This window comes from Lissotriton helveticus, chromosome 2_1, assembly GCF_964261635.1.
Source record: "Lissotriton helveticus chromosome 2_1, aLisHel1.1, whole genome shotgun sequence".
Taxonomy (NCBI): domain Eukaryota; kingdom Metazoa; phylum Chordata; class Amphibia; order Caudata; family Salamandridae; genus Lissotriton; species Lissotriton helveticus.
Genome location: NC_136059.1, coordinates 804,241,777 through 804,267,856, shown reverse-complemented (window position 1 = coordinate 804,267,856; position 26,080 = coordinate 804,241,777). Strand labels below are relative to the sequence as shown.

At 45.1% G+C, this 26,080-nt stretch overlaps 1 protein-coding gene across 5 annotated transcripts in view; it reads right to left on the bottom strand.

Annotated features, from left to right (window-relative positions):
• ARL14EPL (ARF like GTPase 14 effector protein like) overlaps window positions 1-26,080 on the bottom strand; it is a 167,357-nt gene that overhangs the window by 103,795 nt on the left and 37,482 nt on the right. The window contains exon 2 of one of the 5 annotated variants that reach the window (XM_078677361.1): window positions 22,901-23,007. The exons of 2 other annotated variants lie outside the window; for them this stretch is intronic. Coding sequence is in view for 1 of the 3 variants with exons in the window: in XM_078677359.1 (XP_078533485.1) it covers window positions 19,645-19,704 (60 nt within the window). In the remaining 2 variants the exon portion in view is untranslated. Of the gene's footprint in view, window positions 1-19,644; window positions 19,767-20,084; window positions 20,163-22,900; window positions 23,008-26,080 lie in introns of those variants that run through there. 2 more of the 5 variants (XM_078677364.1, XM_078677359.1) reach the window with 2 other exon arrangements.

The following is a 26,080-nucleotide window of genomic DNA, read 5'->3' as shown; positions in this document are numbered from 1 at the left end:
GCGGACACCTTACATCTTAGTGCTCGTGGATCTGTATTCTCGGTGGCCGGAGATAAAACTCGTCAGCGAAGTCACGACTAGGACCGTCATCGGATTCTTGCAGGAGGTATTTATCCGAGAGGGGCTCCCCAGCAACATCCTCACCGACAACGGAGTGCAACTATGCTCAAAAGAGATGGAAGACTTCCTGGAAGAAAGAGGCATCAGGCACAAGCGATGTGCATTATACCACCCAGAAACCAATGGCATGGTTGAACGCTTTAACAAAACCATAAAGGAGAGCATCCAGCTGGCCAAAGCAAGTGGTATAAGTTGGAAAGAAGAGTTGTGGAGGCGTCTGGAAGCATACAGGTTCACGCCGCATCAGACGACGGGCGTCACCCCGTTCGAATTGCTCCGCGCAAGGACACCCAACACCAAGCTTGCCCCGGGGTGGATGGAATGGCACAAGGGGTGGTCGGACCGAACCAAAGAAAAGGACAGTGTGAGGAAACATGAACAGGCCATGAGGATGAGGAAAGAAGGTTACGACCAACGCAAAGCCACACGGGAGGTCGGTTTCAAGGTTGGAGACAACATCAAAATCAGAGCTCCCACAGGGAAGGCGAGCTGGTCAGAGTACAGCAGTCCCACAAAAATCACAAAACTTTTCAAGAATGCGGTCAAGACCCAAGAAGGCAAGATATGGAACCTAGGGAGAGTTGTGCAGTACCACCCACCTGTAAAAGTCCCAGAAGGTGAAAGGGGGGGGGGGGAAAGTGGTCAAGGTCTAGATAGCGGCCTCGCCAGCAGGACCCCACCTGGTGTCCCTCTCCCAGGACACAGGCCCATCAGGAGAGTGATCAGACCTCCCAGGCATTTTGACCAGTATGTAATGATATAACCATTGCCATTCTGCACTATGTACGTTTCTCCCCAATTTGGTTCTTGTCTATTGTTCTATCCAATGTTTTCTATTTCTGCAGGGAAGGGGGATGTGTGGTATCTCCCTCCTCTGTTCCCCCCCGCCGGCGGCTCTGCATGTGATGGTGCTGCTCGCGGTGACATCACTTAGAATGTCACCGCGACCAGCGTTCCAAGGCGAGCGCCGGGGACACTCTGAGGCGACAGCGGCGAGGAAGGCTGTGGCTGAGGTCACAGGAGTTAGTACTTATTAATAAACAGTTCATTGCCATTCACCACTCCGAGTTCTGGTCCTCATTTGCGGTGAATGCCACAGGCCATACCAGAAACTAGGATAAATTTGCGTCCACAGTGAACAATTGCAAGAAGCGGTCTTCAATGAGTTTTAAAAATCTAATTTGCAGATTCACTTATTTTGATATCACCTTGAAATAACACATTATCAATAACATAGAACACACAAGTAATATTAATATTGATAACTAGCTATTCAAAAAAGCCCTACGACCTCAACCCCCGTCAGGTCCAGCAGGTCCTTCTCTCGGTCCAGTATGTTGGACCACCAGTCAAGTAGTGAATCACCAATTCCAGTAGTGAATACCTTCATTGGGGTGACTCGTAGAGAGCTTGCAGATAGCTCTTCAGAAGGCCAAGGTTGAGGAAATGGAGAAGACCAGAGAGTTTAAAAGGGAAAAGGGAAGATTAGCTCACTGGGAGCAAGGCGAGAGGAAGCAGGGGGGATAGGGTAGAGAAATTGCAAGAGAGAAATGAAACCGAGATAGGGAGGAGAAACAAAGTAAAGGAAAGAGCTAGAGAGATTAAGGATGCTCCTTAAGGTAGAGAAAATTAGGATGGCAGCAAAGAAATTCCATCCGGTATAAGTGACTCTACATCCAGTACAGGCCAGGTTGTGGCCAAGGCTCCAAGAGATTGTGTGCATGTGTAGGTGCATGTTGGAATGGTTTGTGAGCTTTGAGGTAGCTTGTGAGGTGCATGCCTTGAATGAGCTGTCTGAGGCAGCTGCCTCAATGCGGTGCAAGCCATTGGACGAGATAGCCGTCATTGGAAGAATGCCTGTGGCAGACTAGATGTCTGTAAGCAAATAAAGGAGGCTCGGATTAGACTGGTTGGGCTGAGGCCAGCTCAGTACCTTCAGAGATTCAGGGACTGCAAGAGAGAGTAATGGATTTACATTTGAGACTTGGATCCATGCTGTATTGCATGACTGCAATTAAGTGGGTGAGAGGGCTGGAGGCCAAGGAATTTCAGTCCCTTAACTAGTTGATGGTGACATAGTTACTCAAGGAGGAGTGTTCTACCTCACTGTTAGACCTGGCACCATTGGCGTGGGTCTCCCTTCCATTTTTTGCTGTTGCCTCCGGTAATTTTGTTATGTTTTGCTGGTCTAGATGCTTTGGGCACTTTGCCACTGCTATTCAGTGCCAATGTGCAAGTGCTCTGTATTGAAATTTTTTCTAATGGATTAGTGACTCCATGATTGGCGTATTTGATTTACTTGTCAGACCCTAGTACAGTGCACCATGTGTGCCCAGGGCCTGTAAATCGAGTGCTGCTGGTGGGCTTGCAGCACTGGTTGTGCCACCCACAGAAGCAGTTTGTAAAATGTGACTCAGGCCTGCCATTGCAGAGCCTGTGTACTGCTTGGGGCTGCCATGTCACTTGGCAAGTGCTCCCACTTGCTAGTCCCTAAACCTCCCCTTTTCTATACATTAGTCACACCTAAGGTAGGCCTAAGGTACCCCCATGGGCAGGGTGCATTGTACGTAAAAGGTAGGACATGCCCTGATGTGTGTGGCATGTCCTGATGGTGAATTACAACCAATTTAGTTTTTCACTATGTCAAGGATACCTGTTCCCATAGGCCAGAATGGGCAGTTTGATTATAACATCTTACAGTCCTAACTGACCTAGGGAACATGGTAGAAAAACTAATTTAGTAGGCTTGAACTCAGAATGATAAAATGCATCTTTTAGTGAAGTTGGTTTTAACATTCTGTGTTTGAAAATACCACTTTTAGAAAGTAGGTATTTTCTTGCCTAACCATCCATCCTGCCTCCGCCAGGTTGTGTATTCCATGTCTGGTTTGAGTGACAGGGGCTGGGTGGCTCCAGGAGGAAGGGTGAGTCAGCACTAAGCTGAATAGACTGATCTGCATTGGGAGTGGTGGGAGGAGTAGCACCTAGGCCTGAATAGGGCTGTGCCTGCCTTCCACAATGCTGACTCCACCTCCTGTGGTGCGTCTGATGACCCTGGCCCACACAGAAAAAGGAAGACGTTGTGCACTGGCAGAATGCACCCAGAACTGGTTTAGACTAGCTACAGACACTGTCTGCCTTCAGAGGACAAAGGATTTTGCAGTATAAATATTGGGGCCCAGACCTCTGAACTTTAGATCACTTCTGGGAATCAAGACGTACCTTTGCCAAGGAGAGAAACCAAGGAAGCTGAAGGAGGACACATCCCCTGTGATGTTTCCTCTTCGGTGTTGGCCTGCAGTAGTTACTTATTGCCAAGGAAAGGAGAAAAGGAACTTTGTGTGTACCTTTACTATCTTGCGAAGATCTCCAAGGGCTTGAAGCCGAGCTTGCCTCCTGTTCTGAAGTCTCAGGGACACAAAGACTTCACCACCAGCTCCCCCTGAATTTCCTTGCTGGGAATTCTACTTGCAGAGAGGTGCCTACTGTTGTTTGGGCCTTCTGAGAAGACTGCGTGTCGCTGAGAGCACGACGCAACGAGGAGAAGAGTGTTGCCGCCGCAGCAGTTGCCGTCGCATCGGCAAACCATGCCACCGCTCCTGGTTGTCATTGCATCACCGAGAGGAGCATGTCGCATCACCGGAGAAACGTATCGCTGCCGCAGAGGTTGTCTTTGATTCACCGGAGAGGCGTCGCAGGGCTGTTGCGGCTCAGAAGTTACAGAGTTCGACACACGACCGTTGGGCGTGCACGCATCGCATCCATGTTGTTGCATTGCATCAAAGACGCCATTTTGTCGCACCGGTTTGTAGCATCGGATCACAGTAAGAATCCGACGCATAAACTCCCGACACAGTAAGGAAGCGAGCATCAACTCCCCTGCGCAGCTGTAAGGAACCGATGCATCCACTCCCTCGAGTATAAGGAACGGCGCATCAACTTCCCTGTGACCTTTTTGTTTGTTTTGCGTGACGCATCCAAGGTACTTTGAGAGTAAAATGTCGCACTTACCATCTACATTGAACTAAGATATTTCTACCATTTAAAAATTATTTTTGATTACAGTATTGTGGATTTTTGTCATTTGGTCTTGTATTCAGTCTAGTAAAGATTACTTATTTTTCTAAACTGGTGTCATGTTCATTTATAGGGGTTTCACTGTATTACTGTATGTGTTCCCAAATTCTTTACACACTGCCTCTGAGATAAGCCTGTCTGCTTGTGCCAAGCTACCAAGGGGGCGAGCAGAGGTTATTTTAGGAGAGTAGCTCCTTACCCAGACTAGAAGCAAGGGTCCCTATTTGGTCCAAGGTACTTACCTCTGCCAACTAGAGACCCCCCAGTTCTAACACTCACCTAGATTAGACAAAGAGGGAACCAGAGAAGCTTGCAATGTTGAATAAGCGGTTACCTAACAAGATTCACAAGGGGCTATAACAGCACTGTTATAAGCCAAAGGAGGAGAGGAACTCTCCACTGACAGTTTCCAAACTGGAGGGTAAGGGCCAGAGTATTTCCGATGGAACTTCATGAGGGCACACGCAAATTGAGAATGATATGGTGTGTCCGAAAACAGCATCAGGAGAAGGGAAGCTTTTCCATGTACAAAGTGGTGACTTGCTACAAGTCGCACCATGTGGTACACTTTAAGAAAGATGTTCAGGTGAGAGACCCTGATCCAGCAGCAATCGGGATAGCAAGCATTTACACATGGTCCCTCTCAATGGATTTTCGTCATTTTGGTGGAATTATTTTTAATAACATTTTTTTTCAAATTCTAAATTGGTTTGGAATTATTCTTGTGTAGCGGTTTGAGTGCTGCATAACTACCTTATACATTGCCTTCAAGTTAAGCTTGACTGTTTTGTGGCAAGCTACTAGAGGGTTAAGCACAAGTTCATTTAGTGATTGATCGTGATAAATATTGGGATTATTATTTCAAATGGGTTCTCACCCTCTCAACTAATAATCTTATTACAAATCCCAAATTACAAGAAGTAGTAACTACCTACTTTAGCCGACCCGAGCACTTTCAGGGCCTCAGCAAAAGTTAGGAAAGCGTTTTGGAAAAAAATGCAATGATTAGCAAATAATTCATTAAATTGCAGGTTTACATACTCTTGATGACCCTCCTAAGTAACCCCTTGGAGCGAGGTGAGGCAAGCAGTAGTTGCTAGCTTCAGACAGCTCATTCATCCCTGCACTGAGAAGGGGTTATAAGGCACAAGTTACTCCACTAGAGGCAAATACCCTTTTCTCCCTCTCCCTTCACAATTATACTTCCACCAAAATGTCACTTAATTCTTCAAATGGGAACACAGCAACTTCCCTTATATTCCAGGAGCCATTGGGTCACCCAATGAGTCGAAAGTAATAAGTATTGAAAGGGCGAGATTTTGATCGATACCTTATATCTATTGATCCAAACCTCGTTCTGGTCGACTGAACCTTTATTGCCTGTCTTGGAAGGAAACAGTACACCTATCTGCAAATTAGTTCACCCAAGAAAGGACTCTACTCTCAAAGATCACGGACAACTTCTAGGTTTCAAAAGTTTATTGTAAAGATATAATGAGCTGCAAATACAAGCATCTCAGAATGAGATTCACGAGATACACAGGTCCAATTACATACATGTGCTCTCGAAAAGCCCTCAGACGAGCAACAGAAATCACTAACACAAGTTCTAAAAATAGCAAAGCTATCAGCATAGACGCATATCTCTCCTTCATTTAGGTTGGAGGAAAACAAACACAGGTTAGGCGTCCCTACCCTGTTCTAGATGGTATCCCTACTTAACCAAATCCCAACCTAACAAAGGTGTCAGCAATGAATGACCCCCAAGGGAAGTCACCCACTCTAAGTCTCTTGGTGAAAACCTAAAGTTCTCCAGTCATGACCCCTCACTGCCTACCCATCCGCTCTCTAAAGGGTCCTCAGGTCTCTGCTCTAACTCCACCCAGGGGTGCTGTCCCTAATACAAAACAGTCAACAACATTTGAGACGCCCCTTGCGAAACGCCTCTCACGTGGTGCAACTTCAGGCTTTTTCCATGATGCTTTGTATTGGGCCTCAGACGTTAGAGTTGACCTTGCTTCTCAGTCTCTTCTCCGGCCCGCTGATACCCCTTAAACATTCCAGAACCCTCCTCCATGTCTGGGCCGTCTACTGAACAGGCCTCTATTCATTCACTTATAATTGGATCCCCCCTTTCCTGTTGCAGACAGATATCTGCCGCCAAGAACCCAACTCTCATAGACTTCTAAAAAAGGCTTGCAACATTTCTCAGCCCAGACATGTACGTGTAAATCAATGCTAAAACATTTCAGGCCTACAATATTTCACATTATGATTATAGCATTCAATTTCTTCATTTAATTAAAGCATGTTAAAACTCTTATTCTATTATTTGGAAAACATTACTCCAAATCATGGCCCATTAATGCAATGACCAAAAACGTTAAACAATCTGTGTCGTGAAAAGAAACACCTTCCCTTTTAGCTCCAGCTCTGGCCCTGAGGCCTACCACGTTCTGCGTTTTACCACAGACCATCTTATATGTTAACAGCTACACGACATAGATTCAAAATAATCACGTCTAATAAAATCATATAATGTCACACATTTCTGTATTAGTTCCACTTCTACTTAAATCTCTATATTAGCTATACATTTAGAATATAATTTCAGATACTATTAGCACTCATGGCATTTCTCTTCATGAATTATGCTCTCTATAGGTAAGTGTGATGTACTCATATATTTATATCAGTTTGCGCTCTCTCAGTTCCCCCCTTTGATGACCTCTCGGGGTCATCACTAACATTTAAACTGCAGTTATTGCTGGCATTCTCTGCGCTTCCAGAGCTCTCAGGCTCCTGTACTGATTATCTTGTATGGCAGCCAATCTCTGCAACTGTTCTCTTTGGGCCCTTTCTGACCTTCTTGCTCTGTACCATTTGAATACCCTCACCAATCCCCACAATATTATCCCACAGATCAATATTATGATGATAGGCTTTAGGATATACCAAATAAAGCTTTTGCCTAAGGTGGAAAACCACCCTCCAACTGTACTCATTCCGTGGCCCACCTTTTCCCAGACATTTTCTCTACTCAAGTCTTCGATCTCTTTGTGTATATTAGTTATGTTCTTAATAACTTTCTCAAGGGGTTTTGAAAGGTCTGGAATGTAAGTGCAACATTCCTGAACCTTCAAAGCCTTACAGACTCCGCCCTCTTTTGCTAATAAGACATCTAATGCAAGCCGATTTTGAAGAACCATAGCCCTTATCGATTGCATCTCTCCTTCTACCAGCATTAAGGACTGAGCAGTGCTGGCAGACAACCTGTCGACAACTGTTGCCAGTCGTCTAATTTTAACATCATTAAGGATTATTCCCAAAAGAGGGAACATAGCTCCAAAGACATCTCCAACCATTTCTGCATCGCCTAAATCTCTCCTTCCCCTCGATGATGTCTGGCCCTCAATGATCAATAAGTCTTGTGCATGATATATTTTGGGGAAGACAATTGCCAAGTAACATGATCCATACCAGTTGTCAGGTAGTCTCACGTAAGCATTTCTTCCACATACAAAATACACATTTGGAATCACTTGCATTCCCTTCAGGAAATCCTTAGTGTAGTACTCTAAATTAAAAGCATGTTCACAGTCAACTTCACCCACGTATACATTTTCATAATACGTTTTGGCTCGGTGAAGACATAACTTTCCTCTTTGCGCTTTATCTAAAGCTATTGGACCACTACTACCCTTTCTCTTGTGTGACTTCTCTTCCTCGGTCCAATCTAATTTCCCTTGTCCTGATTTTTTCAAAATCTTTTGTCTCCTGTAACGATCATCCACCTGCCCTATGAACTTTTTCTCGACTTCTGACACCTTGCATGTCAGATTATTTCTACGGGCATGTGAAGTATCTAAGGTAATCCAAGGAATGAAGAACTTGGCCAATCTGTCTTCACTCTTCCAGTAATCCCATTTATTCATCTGCTTATAATTCGGGACTTCTGGCAACACAGAATCATAATTGGAGAAATAGTATTCAAAACTATCTCTCTCATAAAATATACTAAGCAATAAGCTACATGTAATGCCATACGTCAGAGGGAGGTGATGATATCGAATTCCTTCATCTACAGACGCAGGCAACTGCATGCAGACGTAGCAATCCTTAACCTCCATGGCATCCACGTATTCATACAAAAGTTTAGCATAAGCATTTGACCTAAAGTCTCCTTGGGACTCGTCTACATGTAACCTGCGGGCTTCTGCAGCCAATAACGCTTTCTCTTGAGTGTTTTCCCTTTTCTCACCTGCAACAGTGGGTGTAAGTGTTACTACAGAATTCGCATCAGTTACCTTTACCTCTTCCTCATGTCCCTTTACATAAGAAATTGTTACCACTAAAGCTATTAATATTATCACTCCTACTATTAGTGTACCTATTATACATTTAGCTCTGCGGTTCGGGGTGCCGGCCTCCATTTCGTCAGACAATCTAGCTTTTCCCTTTCTCTTTGCAAAAAAAAGTTCTTTTCCTCTCGTTCCTTTACAGTCTCTTTCAATCCTTTTTTGTCTTTAGAATCCACACAGCTGGAGGCTGACAGCCTTTTTCGCAAAAAGTCCTTTCACAGTTCAAAAAAGACAACCCTAGCCCTTCTCCATCCACTCAAGGGGTTCCCTAAAATTCTCTGCTTCCTGGGCGCTAGGTAATCTTCTTTTCTTCTGCTTGCTTTATTTACAAAGTCCTTTAACAATCGACTATTAGATTTGTGGTTGCAGCTTCAATAGCATAGTTCAATATTTCCATGCGAAGAGTATGCTCTTCATGTGCTGTTATCGTGGTACCAAAGTCGGGGAATTTCAATTCTGTAAGAAACATGTGTTTTAACTTGCTGAGGCGGGGAGGTCTGGGGAGCACGAATGTTAGTGACCCTTCTTGTTCGACACCGGGTACCAACAGTTGTATTTCCACGGTGATAATGGGCTCAGAACTGGACACCACCACCGCTCGGATCCTCCCTGTCTCCGGTTTCACAGACATTTGTCGCCAGATATGTCCACTCAGGTGTGGAGTATCTTCTGTTAGGCACACGCACTCTTCTTGACCTCCTTCGGTTCGGTGCCTCAGCGCCCTGAGCACCTTCTTCTGGGTCTGAGTCTTCTGATATCGGAGGAAGGGTTGCTTCTGGAGTTGACCTCAGGCTAGAACTTCTTCTTTGCGGCCAATTTGCTTCTCCACGTGCCCTTCTACTCCTTCTCCTTCTGGTCTGTTCTCGCTCTCTTTCAGACCTGTCAGGGTCAGACTCGTACTCCCAGCTGTCTTCTCCTTCTGTAGCGTCTTCTGTTTCGCTGTTGTATTGACCGTCCTCAGCTTGGTCAGACTCGTTCCCTGCTTCCACTGGCACCTCTACAGCTTGGCTAGCCCCCTCTATGGCTTCTTGGTCCTCAGCTGGACGTCCATCCGAGAGAGGAGCTGTTTCCAGAGGTGCTGGAACCCTTCTCGTATGCGACGCGTGTATCCAGGTGGGCAGGCCTCCCACCTTTACAGCTGTACTTGTGATCAGGATGACCTGGTAGGGCCCACGCCAACGAATATCCAAGCAGCTTCTTCTCACATGTTTCTTCACCAGGACCCAGTCCCCAGGATACAGGTCATGGCAAGGGCCCTGGCACGCTGGAACCTCTGCAGCCTGCACCTGAAGGGACACAGAACGCATGGCATCAGACAGCCCCTTACAATAGTCCAGGATCATATCATCCGTGATATTTAACAGTGCAGTAGCTGGAATAGATGGCAGTCTCATTGCTCTCCCCATTAACACCTCATGTGGTGACAACCCTGTTCTTCTGTCTGGGGTACTACGAAGGCTCATGAGTACCAATGGCAGGGCATCAGGCCAACTCAGGGTCGTTGAGGAGCAAACTTTCGCTATTCTGGACTTGATCGTGCCATTAATTTGTTCCACAATTCCTGAGGCTTCTGGTCGGTAACTGCAATGGAGCTTTTGGTCTATATTCAGTGCAACACAAATCATCTTCACAAGCTCGCTGTTAAAATGTGTTCCCCTATCTGATTCCAAAAAGGCCGGCACCCCGAAACGAGGGATAAGTTCTCTAAGCAGTAACTTAGCCACTGTGAGGGTGTCGCACCTACGTGTAGGGTATGCCTCAACCCATCTGGAGAACACACAAACAACCACCAGGACATAGCGGAGGCGGTTGCATCTTGGCATTTCAATGAAATCTATCTGCATTCTGTTGAATGGACCTCCAGACCTTCCTATGTGACTTAGTGCAACTGGTGTTCTTTTCCCTACATTCAGCTGCTGGCAGGTCACACAACGCTGGCACACTGCTTCTGCTGCTATTCTAAACTTAGGATTGTACCAAGTCTGTCTAAACACTCTCAGCATAGCATCTCTCCCTAAGTGTACGGGACCATGTATGAGTCTAGCCATTGGACTCACCATCTCATTGGGCAATACTGCTCTGCCGTCTGCTGAGACCCAAAAATGAGTCTCACCCATTACACATCCTGCCTTTACCCATGTTTCCTTTTCTGAATCAGGAGCATTTTCTTGCATGGTTGACAGTTCATCCCAAGTATCAACAGTTTCCAGTATCATGGCTAATTCAGTTCTTACATTTATTCCACCCACATCCACCTCTGTGAAAGAGTAACCTTGTTCTGCGCAATACCGCGCAACTTCATCAGCATATCTATTGCCTTTCGAAACAAAGTCCTCATTTTTGGTATGTGCGATGCACTTTACAACTGCGATACTTGCTGGACATTGCAATGCTTCTAACAACAAGCGCACAAACTCTCCATTGCGAATGGGAGAGCCTGAAGAAGTCATGAACCCTCTTTGAGACCATAACTGCCCGTAATCATGAACTACCCCAAACCCGTATTGGCTGTCGGTGTAGATGGTGACTCGAATTTGATTGCCTGCTAAGCAAGCACGTGTTAGGGCAATAATCTCGGCTACCTGAGCGGAGTTTACTCCTTCCAGGCACCCTGCTTCCACAACTCCTTCAATTGTACAAACAGCATAAGCTGCTCTCAACTGCCCAACTTCGTCTCTTACACATGAGCCATCGACAAAGAAAACTTCGTCTGGGTCGGTCAGTGGCTCATCTACGATGTCGGGTCTGGGTTTGGTGCATAGTTCAGTCACATCGAGACAGTCATGGTCTGTATATTCATCATCATCATCAATATCATTTGGAAGTGGCATTAAGGTAGCAGGGTTCAAAACAGAGCATCTCTTGAGGGTCACGTTCTCTGCAGCAAGAATAACTTGCTCATAGCGCGTGAGCCTGCTATTGGTCAGATGCTGTGTTTTGGTCCTGGTCATCAACAGTTCAACAGAATGTGGCACGCACACCTCTAACGGGTGCCCCATGACGATATTTTCACATCTCTCAATGCTGACACCCGTTGCAGCAACGGATTTGAGACATCCGGGCAACGCTGCGGCTACTGGGTCTAAAGTAGCTGAGAAATAAGCAACTGGTCTACGGGCATTCCCATGGATTTGGACCAACACAGACAACGCACAACCTTCTCTCTCACAACAGTAAAGAAAGAATTGTTTATTGTAATCAGGCATTCCCAATGCCGGAGCACGACACAGGTCCTCTCTCAGCTGTAAGAATGCCATCAAACAGTCTTTGTCCCATGGTACCGGATCACTCACCTCCTTGTGCGTCAGTTTTTGCAAAGGTTTTGCTTTCAGTGAAAAGTTCACGATCCACTGTCGGCAATAACCCACCATCCCTAGGAACATCCTGACCTCTCTCTGGGTCTGAGGCGCATTCATTTTCATGATCGCCTCTATCCTATCTGGTGACACTTTTCGTTTGCCTTTCTCAATTCTGTGTCCCAAGTACTGCACTTCTGTCAGGCAGTACTGCAATTTTCCCGGGGATACCTTATGCCCATTGGCAGCTAGGTGATTTAACAAAGCAATGGAGTCTTCCCTGCAAGCTTCTTCTGTGTCTGACGCCACAAGGAGGTCGTCTATGTACTGGACCAGAACTGACTTCTGGGGCAGCACTAGACTTTCAAGATTTTTCTTCAGAAGCTGGTTAAAGATCGATGGACTCTCTGTATACCCCTGAGGGATACGACACCATGTTAGGACGCGATTTTCCAGCTTAAATGCGAAAAGAAAATGGCTATCTTCGTCCAAAGGGATCGAAAAGAAAGCCTGACAAAGATCTATCACAGTGAACCACTCAGCTTGGAATGGAATCTGAAACAGTATCACTGATGGATTCGGTACCACTGGACAACATGAAACGACTATGTTATTAATCTTTCGAAGGTCCTGCACTATCCGAAATTTCCCATTTGGTTTCTGCAGACCCATAATCGGGGAGTTACATGGACTACCCACGATTTCTTTCAGTATTCCCTGTTTAATCATGGACTCGATCACGGGTTTTATGCCTGCAATCGTTTCTGGAGTCAATTTATACTGGGGTGTTCTTGGGAACTCAGCATGCGGTTTCACTACAATTTTCACTGGGTCCACCCCTTTGACCAATCCAATCTCTTCCCCAGTGAAATCCCATACCTCTGATGCCACTGTCTCTCTCAAATCCCAGGGAAGCTCGTCTACTGTCAAAGTAGGGTACAGCTCCACACATATTCTTGAGTTTGCAACTTTGAAATCTGCATCATCATCATTAGTCAATACCTCCACTCCCTGGGGTGTACAATATATAGTACAATTCAATTTGCACAACAGGTCTCTTCCTAGCAGACACACAGGGCTTGAATCGCAAACCACAAATTGGTGCTCATCGCTGTACTTCCCTATTTTCACCTGTACCGGTTCTGTCAATTGGCTGGTTATTCTCCTGTTTGCGACCCCTACCACCTGTATGGTCTCTCCAGACATGGGCAGGTCTGGAACTGCAGCTGATCTGATCGTGGATCTAGTGGCTCCTGTGTCCACCAGAAATGTCGTAGGGCACCCTGCTACTTCTGCTTCCACATAGGGTCCCCTCTGATCTACCTCTAAGGCTGCCCCAAGGGTGCAGTCTTCTCTTTCCACTCTCTGTCCGGTTAATGGGTCCACATAATAGCATTCTTCCCCTTCCATAAACAGGGGCATTTGTCTATAGGTCTTACCCATACTCCCTACTCGAGGAGGTTGCGGGAACTGGGCTCGGGGAGGAGCCCCCCCCCCTTTGAGCACCTTTCCTTGGTATGGCGTCGCCCCTCTCATAGGTGCGCTCTGGACCTCTTCCTCCTCTATCTCTTGCTCTCCGATCTCTACATTGTAAGGGCACTCGCGTTTCCAATGCCCCAACTCGTTGCACTGGTGGCACCTAGTCGTTTTCTTCAAGGTAGCTATGTCTACTCTGGGTCTAAAGGTAGTACTCTCCTCATTACCCTTGTTCTGACTGTACTGCTTCTTACCTCCTGTACCTGTCCCTTGCTGCTGTTGTTGCGGTCCCCCCTTTCCTGCTGTCTGCAATTGTACCACCATCAGCTTCTCTTTTAGTTTCTTAGCCTTGGAGTCTACCTCATCACAGCAGTACCTGGCATATCTCAGTATTTCATCTAGGGGTTTACTTTGCCAACAAATCGAGTGTTGCTGAATCATTAAACTAATATCCGGTCTCAGTCCCAGGACGAACTTGGACACGAATTGCCCTATGTCCTTTGGATCCATTACATCCAAGCCGCTATACTGTTTAAACGCCTTCAGCAATCTCTCGTAATATTCATGGACTGTCTCTTTGGGTTCCTGTCTCGTTCTGTCTATTCTGACCCAATCTATGTCTTGCATTGGCACTTTTTCTTTCAGCCAAGTCATCACTCTCTCGAATTTTGCCATCACGATCTCGGACGGCCCATTAGTCCTAGCATCTCTCTCTGGCTCCGTTGTGGGCCACTCAGCGCTAACCTTGCATGCTGTCCACAGATCTCCTGGTACTACAATGTCAAACAGCGTGTTCAGATCTATCCATAGGACTTTTGAGATCTTTACAAACCTCTCGACTTGCTTGTACCACTCCACGGGGCTCTCTCGTAACTTGGGGAAAGATGTGGTAAAAGCAGCTAAATCTCCCCTACTCCAAGGGACATGTACATAGCTCCCATTGGCAACTTCACGCAAAGGGTAAGCTTCTATTCCCTGCTGTCCTGGTGTTATACCAATCATGCTTCTTCTGCCGGTCCCTTTCTTGGACCACCTCTCTTCCCATTTATCTAGTGCCCTCCATGTCCTTATTCCAGTAATCAGTTCCCTTATGTGTGTTTTCAGCCCAATCGTTCTCCTCTCATCTAGATCTCGATCTGAGTAATGTAGCCTGTGGTTACCCTGTAATGCTTTGGTTCTTGACAAGTCCACCATATATTTGCCTGCTAGTTCGACTAACTTCTCATGGACTGCTCTCGCCTTTCGTGTGATGTCCTTTGCCATATACAGTATTTCATCCTGTTCATACATTTCCATTCTTTCTAAAGGCAGGGTACCATCTACCATGTCATCCAGATCTGACCTTAAGCTGGAGACATCAAGTCTCTTGGCTTTTATCTCAGCTCGCAATATGTCTTTCGAAGGGGGCTCACTGGTCTCCCTACCATCCCAACTTCGAGCTCTGCGTTTGGGCTCAGGAGAATTAATGGGTGGCCTCCCTTGCTCCCATCTCTCCAGGTCCCATGCTCGGCCATCCGATCTTGGAAGGTGATGGAACACGGGCCTTTTATCCCTACTCTCTCTCTGCCCACTCTCGTCTTCTTCTCTCCTCTCACCGCACATCTCTCTGTTATTTTCCCTCTGGTCGCTACACTCCCTTTGCCTCGTATCGCTCAGTATCCGATACGATCCTTCCTGGTTCCCCATATTCCCTGGGCTGCGCTCATTTCTGTCATCACAGGGACTATGGTGCGACCTCTCACAACTCCCATTCTGTTCTCTGGTGGCAGGCACACAGTGTGGACACTTAAAGCTGTTCCTGTACTCTTGCGCTCTCCTCTCCCCTTCACTGAGTATTGGGCACGCCACCCCTCCACTCCCGGGGCCCCCGTTTTCCAGGTCTGTTCTACCTCCATTCCGGGCCCAATGGGTGACTCCCCTACTCCCTCTACAGTCCCACTCCGGGCTACTCTCCCCAGCCCCGCAGTGAGTTCGTGCTCTGCTGTCCTGACTTTCCCTTTCTGCTTCTGCAGCATTGATGCACTTTTGAGCCTTCACTGCCTCATCCCACTGCTTCATGTACTCATTTAGCTCTTGAAAGGATCTTCGTCCAGATCCCCTCAGATCCATTGGCCATCTAGGGCCCCCAGGATCTCCTCCTGGGTCCCCTGCTGTGTGCATCGGGGTGCTCCACTCTCTGGGTATCGGCATCTGACTTGGGGAATTAGTGGTATCGTTCCTCCTTGCCTGCTCTGCTCTTTCTCTGTCTTTCCGTTTCCGTTCTTCCCCTTTTGCTCTCTCTTGGTCATATATCGATATTATAGGACCTATGGTAACAGGTACCTGTAGTGCATCTGGTAATGGGTAGGATGTGGCGCTTTCCGTTTCCGGCGCTCTTTGTACCACAAACCTACCGACTACCTGTTGCACCTGACTAGGCTGGAGCAACTCTTTCTTTGGCTCAGGATCCCACTCTGAACTGGGAAGCGGTCTATGCTCTCCTGCATTGCCCCCCTTTTCTCCTTCAGTATTCTCGACCTCTCCCCCTGCTCTATTATACGGGGGTGGCCTGTCTGTCAGTAATCTGTTTATCAGGCTGTCCTCTGTTTCGCTCTCATCATCTTCTTCTAGGGGGCTTTTATTTACTGGCGCCTCTAACACTGGGTACAGTTTATTTATTTCCAAATTATGCACTCTCCATCTTTTAGCATCCGCATCCCACCTGGCATCCTGTACTGCCCTTACCGAGCGTTTCACCCTTTCTTGTCGTCTGTTCATATTCCTTTCATGCGCTGCCCTAAGCCATGCATCAAGGGCTTCAAACTGGGTTGGTCTAGGCAAGGGTCTCTTTGAGGTCATGACTGATTTCAATCGATGTAACACCTCTAATCTGAACGTCCCGTACTTCGGGAACGTCAGTTCCTCGTTTCCTTCAGTAATCTTACTCCACTCTGATATCCAAAGGATCGTATGCAACCCAACATTTACTGCCATGTAACGAGCTGGCGTACCCTCCGGCGGGGCTTCTTCCCCTTCATACGATCCTCGCCTCTCTTTCTTAAACAGCGCTTTCAACCATTTAAAACACTTCATAATTATGCGCACAAAATTCAGCCTCGCTACTCTGTTTACTTCCTGATGACAATCCACCAATCCTGTCGCGGCTTTGCTAGCTTGGCCTATCACAGCGCGGTCTTTCTCCGGTCAGCCAATCACTGCGCGACACCACCTGACGTCTCTTTTCTCCGCTTCGCAGCAGCACCCCTCCTTTCTCAACTCGTCTCCCGGTTATGCATGCGTCCCATTCATACACTGAAAAATGACTACTTCCGACCAAGCGGTCACTTCTCTCGACTGTACGTCCACAGTCTATCTGTAATTGTCAACACAACTGACGAGATGTCTATCGTCTCTCTGATAGGTTACTTACACACACAGTAACTTCCGACCAGCGTCCGTTACTCACGCACTCACTCTTACGTTCCCCCTATCTCGGTCTCTCGGGTGATCAATGGTACCTCATGACCCCCTTCACACTAGTTGACAATTACTCTGGGTGTCCGATACACCCGAACCACTTAAGCTCTCCTTGAACTTAAGATTTCCACCGGTTGCGCGCGCTCACAACCTGTTCCACAGTCACTCTACAGACATTCAACTCCGCCAGACATTACAACATAGACACAATACAAAAACACCGCAATCTAACACGCATAACCCTTTATACTCACTCTCGACCGATACTGCTGCTTTTTCTGTCTCACGTCATCCGGATCTTCATCTGCGGGCTGTTCTTCCGATCATCGATTTCTAGGGGCCTTGGGGTAAGCTAACCTGGCCTAGGTCACCGTCCTCAAGAAGGCAACCATCCTCTATAGCTACCAACTGAAAGGGCGAGATTTTGATCGATACCTTATATCTATTGATCCAAACCTCGTTCTGGTCGACTGAACCTTTATTGCCTGTCTTGGAAGGAAACAGTACACCTATCTGCAAATTAGTTCACCCAAGAAAGGACTCTACTCTCAAAGATCACGGACAACTTCTAGGTTTCAAAAGTTTATTGTAAAGATATAATGAGCTGCAAATACAAGCATCTCAGAATGAGATTCACGAGATACACAGGTCCAATTACATACATGTGCTCTCGAAAAGCCCTCAGACGAGCAACAGAAATCACTAACACAAGTTCTAAAAATAGCAAAGCTATCAGCATAGACGCATATCTCTCCTTCATTTAGGTTGGAGGAAAACAAACACAGGTTAGGCGTCCCTACCCTGTTCTAGATGGTATCCCTACTTAACCAAATCCCAACCTAACAAAGGTGTCAGCAATGAATGACCCCCAAGGGAAGTCACCCACTCTAAGTCTCTTGGTGAAAACCTAAAGTTCTCCAGTCATGACCCCTCACTGCCTACCCATCCGCTCTCTAAAGGGTCCTCAGGTCTCTGCTCTAACTCCACCCAGGGGTGCTGTCCCTAATACAAAACAGTCAACAACATTTGAGACGCCCCTTGCGAAACGCCTCTCACGTGGTGCAACTTCAGGCTTTTTCCATGATGCTTTGTATTGGGCCTCAGACGTTAGAGTTGACCTTGCTTCTCAGTCTCTTCTCCGGCCCGCTGATACCCCTTAAACATTCCAGAACCCTCCTCCATGTCTGGGCCGTCTACTGAACAGGCCTCTATTCATTCACTTATAATTGGATCCCCCCTTTCCTGTTGCAGACAGATATCTGCCGCCAAGAACCCAACTCTCATAGACTTCTAAAAAAGGCTTGCAACATTTCTCAGCCCAGACATGTACGTGTAAATCAATGCTAAAACATTTCAGGCCTACAATATTTCACATTATGATTATAGCATTCAATTTCTTCATTTAATTAAAGCATGTTAAAACTCTTATTCTATTATTTGGAAAACATTACTCCAAATCATGGCCCATTAATGCAATGACCAAAAACGTTAAACAATCTGTGTCGTGAAAAGAAACACCTTCCCTTTTAGCTCCAGCTCTGGCCCTGAGGCCTACCACGTTCTGCGTTTTACCACAGACCATCTTATATGTTAACAGCTACACGACATAGATTCAAAATAATCACGTCTAATAAAATCATATAATGTCACACATTTCTGTATTAGTTCCACTTCTACTTAAATCTCTATATTAGCTATACATTTAGAATATAATTTCAGATACTATTAGCACTCATGGCATTTCTCTTCATGAATTATGCTCTCTATAGGTAAGTGTGATGTACTCATATATTTATATCAGTTTGCGCTCTCTCAGTATTAAAGGAACTTCCCATGTTCATTACTGAACAGACCATTACCAAACCAAAGTCACTGCATTTTTATTTGAAGAAACGTAATATTACATGTCTATGTTAGGTTCCAACTCTACCAGCGTTGTTGGAGTACGACCTTCTTATATTCAGATTTATGCGAGTTCGACTCAGACATTTTTTTATACTAAGAGCTCAAGTTGTCCCATAGCAAGAACTATTCGCTCATTCAGTACATATTTTGACTTTTTACTCTGGTAATTGTATTTTTACGCATTCCTTCCCCCCTATGAACGCAAAGAATACAAGAACCAGAAACCCAGGGAATACTCTAAATACAACGTACAAGAGACAACTGGCAGGGGAGGACTCAATGATAGTTTATCACATATCATATCAGTCATCTGTCCCCTGTTTACGAGTGAGTGTTTCAGGGCGTTTCTTTGCCCTGACAACAAAGCAGGCAGCACTTGTAGTTTCACTTTTCGAAGTATGGGGCCTACAAGTCCCAGAACGCTTAGGACATATGGTTGAACCACCACGAGCGGCTGCCTAGCCTGCTTACCATCCACGTGGGGCTAGTTGACCATTAATTAAGAATTTTTTACCAGAGGGTGAGATGTGTGTCAGAAAGAACCGGTGATGTTAGGATCAGCAACATTCAAATATTTTCACACTTTAAAAGTAAAAAGCAAACGCCGTGTACACCGGTTCCAGTGAAATCCAGACCGTGGTATAAACCAATGTATAAGGTTTTGGAGCTGTCAAAGAACCACAAAGTCAAAATAGTGTAAAGGCATTGGCGAGGAGAGGGCCAGTGAGGATTGCAGCACTCTTGGGATGAGGACATAGAGAGAAATGTGAAGTGACGACCAAGTCAGATAGAAGAACTTGAATAAAAGAGCTCCTAGGTTTTACCGCTATTCGGTTCTTCAATAAATCAAAACGTTAATGAGGCATCTAAAATATTTTAGTAACAGAGGATGTGTAGGGTGACCACAGACTCATGGCATTACGATACCAGCTGACAATCAGAACAGAACATACTGTGCCTGCTGCGGTCATGTTGTAGCCTTGCCAGACTGGTGGAAACATGGTGCCCGTCATTTGCAGTCATGCAGCTAACCTCGTTGCAGTCAACAAACCCCACGTCATAAGCGAGTCTGGAAGTCAGAAATCTCTTCGAGGCAACGCAAAGAATGCTGGGAATTGCAGTTTCCCCCTCATAAGTGTAGGTCTAACTAGTGTTATTAGCTGAGAATCACCATAAGATTTTTTTTTTTAAAAGTCACTTTAATAACATGGGGCAGATGGACAGCTATGCAACCTAAAAATTCCACTGCATAACAAAGAGTTCATTAACCATTAAAAAACAGTGGCAGTAAAATGTGCTAATCTTGGCCGAGGCCCTATTTAACTTTATCTTTAGCTTTGAATAACATGTTGCCTCAGCAGCCGCCGCAAACTAAATAACGCAAGGTCCATACCTTGAGGTACACACTGTCTCAAAAGTTCCTCACTCACTGTGAGAGAGGAAGAATGAATGCCCTTTTTGAAGCCGAGGCCCAGCCCTCTTCGTCTAAGTAAAAAAAAAAAAAATACACAGCTGCAAGCCGTTCGACATCTCTTTGCTTTTGTAAACAAAATGTACACTTCTTGTCCCTAAATTCTAAGTGGAACTTTTTTAGTAAAAGTGGGTCAGAAATATCCTTACAAATCCGCTTTCATTAAGAAAGTCCGGTAGTGGTATTTTATCAAGACTCGCCCTTTTCTCTGCATTCTGGTACTTGTTGTGCTGCGTGTGTAAAATGAAACGTACCAGTGCCAGAAAGTGCAAATTAACTTCTCACACCTGAAAAGGGAGAGTATAACTTCTCTAAGCCAGTTGACTCAGCTGGTTAAGCAGGTCTGCTTATATCAGGTGCCTCGAGTTTGACTCCCTGCATCCCATTACAGACTCGTATTGCCCTCCTGTCTTTTCTGTGAGAAATACATTTGAAATCTTTTTGATATTGCATATGTGACAGTATGATGGGCTTACCTTAATTGGGCTATCTTTTGCACACTTGTTTCACATTTGTTTTTTTCTATACCTCAAGATTGATTTTGGGTATTGTTTTCCCTATCCTTCTATTTGGGCTCCTATTACTGCCTTTATGTATTTCATGCAGTGACATTTTGTTTAAGGATATGACATTGCTACTGTAATGACCGGCATGCCTTGCTATTGTCAAATGACTCAAAACTGGAGAAATTACGAATGATCGATCCCATGATTGCCCACATACTTTATTCCTTCCACCTGGTATGCCTGTACATGTCTTCCCGAGGAAGCTCTGGTGAAAACATTTGATGGGGAATGTTTGATGGTTTTGTGCATATAGAAGTCAGACTGTTTGGTGCATACAGAGTAAACATTAACATTACAGTTGACAGCACTGTGGGCCTTCTAATTCCTAAACATTGAATTCTTATATATTTGGGAGAATACTGTTGCAGTTGCTTTTTATGTAAATTTGAGATTATGATAACAACAGTTACGAGTTTCCTGGTATAGATGTTGAGGAAATGATAAAACATAACCTATATTCTTCCCTCAATGTTTCAGTTTTAAAGTTCATATCTTAAGATATTAGCTCCTGGGTCAACATAATTACTGAAAACCTGACCCTCCTGGAAGTAGCAGGCCACGCATTTCTCATTCTCAAGTTGCACATTTTTTTTGTTGAATCTGTCTCTGTATGTAGCAAACTTCAGATTTCGATCAAAATAAGTAAATGTACCTTAAATCTAAACATGTGCATTCTCATAAGGTCCAGGAGTCTTCTACGCAATGGAATTCCCACTTTTTTGGTACTGTGATTAGCTGCTTTTCTCTGCGTACAGATATTGACACTTATTCAATCACTTGACCCTCATGTCTGGAGGATACACGATGAAGAAATGTTCTGGAGAATGCATAAAGTATGATTATAATAATTATATTACTATTGATCCAGCCATTGATAATTACATTATTCCAGTATGTTCTGTTTTGGTCCTGACAGGCCAAACAGACGAAAGCTGTCCTTTGTCCCTTTCCCCAAAGACAGAACTGGTGTCAGTAGTTCTATATGCCAATTGCTAAACCTAGGTTTGCTTCATTTCTTATTCAGCAGCCCATTTCCACAGCTGCCCATGTATTAGATTCTAGAATAGTTACTTTTTTCACCAAAGGTGAGAGGGCCAATTGTGACCTAAAGGTTAAGGTGTAAGATTCCTAGTCTGAAGGTTAATAATTCATGTCCTGGCTTCTACATGGGCTTGAATCTGTTTCATTATAAAGAGTTTCAGGGTTCAATTAAATAAGTAAAAGGAAATTTGTTTCTATGATCCACATATTGATATTGAGAGGGCCAGGTTCTCCTGTGAGAACAAGCTTTTAAATGTGGTGGATCCACTTACTAAGACTTTAGAAGTCTCAGATCAAGGCCAGGAGTCTAGGGATGCACACGACTGTCTTGCCTAACTGCGTTTCAGGAGCTTTGTGTTTTTCTGAAATCCAGTTTCATTGCTTAAGATTGATTACAAATTATGTGAATTTGCAAATTATGAGAACTTGCAAGCTCAGAGACTGATCCAGCAACTCAGGTTTCTTGTGATCATTCTACAAAGAAAATGGCGTGATAGGTCGGAGTTTTCCATACTATAGAAAGTACAGTACTCTCTGAAAAGGATGCTTGGGAAACACGTTATTGTCAAATCCAATAGGTCAAGGAACTGTTACACTAACCATAACTACTTCAGTAATCCACTACAACAGTACCCATATGGTGGCCACTTTCAGCAATCCTTTTCTTTCCCTTAAAGGGAATAGCGGATATTTCCTCTACTAAAGAGTACATGGGAGAATGGTACCTCAAATCAGCATCCGATTTTCTTGTCCTCTGTTAATTAGTTACATAATATGTGTGTCCTTAAATTTAGAAAGCAATTTCAGAGAATCCCTGGGTTCAGCAAACTGTACGGGGATTCTTCTTGAATTTAGATTTTCTCTCCATTGCTTCAAGGTTTTCTCTAAGGCCAATCCATTTATATGTCGAAGAAACAGAGCTCACATGGAATGTAGGAAAGCTTCTTTCCAAGAATCAGCAGAAGAGCGCTTACTCCATCCTAAGGGTTTTTGTGAACAAATGTAACCAATAAAGGGAAAAGAAAAGAACAAAATATGAATAGTCACTTCAAAATGGAGGTAATTGTTTATCTCAGGAATCTTCTTTTTCCAGGAGAATGAATGGTGAAGCTAGACGGTAAGGACTCTTACCTCTGCTCTAATCTGTCTGGAACAAAGGAGGTTCCTTCATTTTCACTGGAGCACCAGGGTTTACAAATTTCTCATCCTATTGATTCTGTCTTCTGCTCAACATTTCTCTGCAGAATCAAAATACGGAGTTTTACAACTTGCAAAGCTCTAGATAACTTATCAAACAAATAAGGATGATGTCACACTCTCACACATCTTTCACACAATTGGCCAGAATGGTAGAACATTGGCATTATCTATTTGAGCTGCATTACCATGACCACTTAATTACCATGCTTGCTAATGTCTCAGGATGAGGCATTTACATAAAGGTCTCTCTATAAAGACAAAGTACCTTGTAGGAAGATGGAGTCTTATGTGGGGATGCTGGTTAGGCTACACCATCAATATTCTCACAGTACCCCAAAGATGGGCTCACAATTAGAAATCCTTAGCTCAGTCCTGGTAGACTGGCAAAGAGCAGTCAGGCTTTACTAGAGGAAGATGTATTAAACATCTAAGATTATCAACATGGATGATAAAACTATACAAAAAAATTGACCTCAATTTACAAAAAAAATACAGATTTTTATATAATTTTAGACACCACAACAAAGTAAATCAGATAAGTGTAACCTGAGTTATGGATTTTAGAAACAATAATAAATCAGTGCAAAACAGTACTGCAACATTTTATAATTGCGTTCAATAGAAAAATCACTAGTGACAGTTGGTCGCGTTGCGTGGAACCCAAGGAGGGTAAAGGTGATGCGGGTCCCGGGACCAAGCCACAACAGTCATTTAGATTTTACCTGGCTCGAGAAGCCCAGGTGCAGAGTTGCCTCAGCTGTCTTTGGTGCTGAAGTGGGAGCCGTGGGAAAGCTGGTTTTACCACTTACACACTGCTGGTGGGGAACAGGTTGCAAAAAGTCGACAATAAAGCCCATGCTGACGTCAGATGAAGTTTTTGCACAGTTCCCTCGAGATGCTGGTTTGAGTTAAGGGGTGGTTCCTGGACTGGTGACCCACAAGCCTTGGCAGTGGTAAGCTCAGCAGAAAGTTTTTACGATGTCCAGAGGTCTGGGGAACTAAGTAGCTACCTGAAACTTCATAGAGGTGAGGAATATGTTTCCCATAGTGCACTGGACCATCTACTTTTGGGCGATCCCTCGAGGGCCTGATGGCCAGTAATTCTTTGGTTCCAGTACGCTGGTTTTTACCTGTGTTGTGCAGGGGACTAGTGCCACTAGTCCAGGGGAGCCTGGATTTGCCCTTTACTCTCAAAGGGTTCCCTTTGTATGGGGAGGGTAACTTAGCTTTGGACCAGGATGAGTTGTAGTCATGCAGTTTCAGGAAGTTTGGCACAAGCGCAGAGTATCATACCTTTGGTTTGTGCAGCCCCTGTTGTCGCAGACTTGGGTCTCTTTTTGTGTTATTTTTTGCAAGTCACATGGGAACTGAGGTCTGGTGTCAGGGGTAGCCCTTAAATCCTAGATTTAGGGGTGGGTGCAAGTGGCCAATAACGTGCTAGCCCCAGCATCCAATCAGCCCCTGAGGTGAACACATGTGGGGGTGTAGGTCACCTCTTTACCCAGAACCCCCTATTATACCACTTTTAAATATGGCAAAAGTCTTCCTTCACTGTACACACCAGGTAGTCCACCCTAGAGGTTTGGCTAGCCATCTGAGGATTTACACCTTCTCAATACCTAATTTTCCCACCTGCCCGGTCGCAAATGTGCCTGGGGGTGGGGCAATGCTGTTTCCTCCTTTGGGAGGCAGCATGGTTGCATCTCACAGATGGTGCAGCCTTTGAAGCTCACCACCTTCATGTGACACTTCTCTAGCCATCCTGTCAGGGAGGGAGGTGTGACCTCCTTCCCATCCAGGCCATTGTTTGTGACTCCTGGGAGTTCACACCTCCTTGCAGGGGGTCAGATTCCTGTCTTGGCGGCAGCAGTGGTGGTCTGGCAGCCAGAGCACAGGAAAGGCTGGGGAAACCTACAAGGTAGCCACCTGCATGCGTGTCATGTGGTCTTCAACACAAGATTTATGTCAAGGGTGATGATGTATGCTGTTTGATACCAAACATGACAAATTCTGGCGGTAGCATAATGGTGCTGCCAACCTTGGGTTTTGCCCAGGTGCCAGCTCACGTTATCTTCTGGATAGCCTAGCACTTATAGAAGCCTTCAATGGCAAAGGCCACTAAAGGGACATATAAACCTGCACTCACATGTCCATGTCTTCGATGTAATGCACCATGCCTCCTGGGCTTAGGAGGCTTTGCTTAGAGGTGACTGCCTTATATTACAAATAGTGCATTGACTTTGCTGCACATGGTGGGGCCAAAGTTGAGTTCAAGCAGTTTGCACTGCTCCTGCAGTCTGAAATGGCAGGCCTGCTGTCAGTCGGTTACTTGGGTCACTCAGGTGGCACAAGCCATGCTTTATGCCCTGGTGACCCCTTTCACACCCATGCCTTCGGTACCACTGGTACCATATATTAGGGACCTATACAGGGATTAAAGTCCTTGCCAATGGAGGTTACAAATTAACACGTATCAGATTTAGAGAGACAGCACTGGTACTAGGGTTTGGGCAGCAGGCTTCAGTGCTCTTTCAGATTCATACCCATCCACATTGGAGCAAAAAGTGGGTGAGGTGGTGACCATACAAAAAGGGCACTTTCCTACAACCTTTAGACAAAGTTACTTAAGGATGGAAGGAATGTTGGTAAAACCATTTAGTCACATGAGATGGTCATAATATCTTCGCCAAATCCTCAAATTTAGTCTGTAATCTGCCAGTCAGATGGAATCCTTGGAGTGTTCAGAACTCAGCTGGGGGACATTATCTGTAAAGGAATTGTCAATGCATATCAATTGTTTAGATATTTTGCCTTTCAATTTCAACAAGGAAAATGCACTTTGCACCGCACATTTGTGGATGGATATTTCTGCAGCCTAATACATAAATCATCTGGGTGGTGCTAAGTCTAAACCCCTGGTAGGGTTAGCAAAGACATTCTGAGAGTTTTGTCCCAGTCAAAATTTTAGTTGAGGCAGAATTTTCTCTTGGTCTTCATATGGTAGCAGGTTAGCAGTCCAGATACCTTCACAACTGGAGATTTTATCAGTAGTTTTCTAAACACTGAATTATTACTGGGGCCTGTTGCCAATAGATCTTGTTTCATATTTAA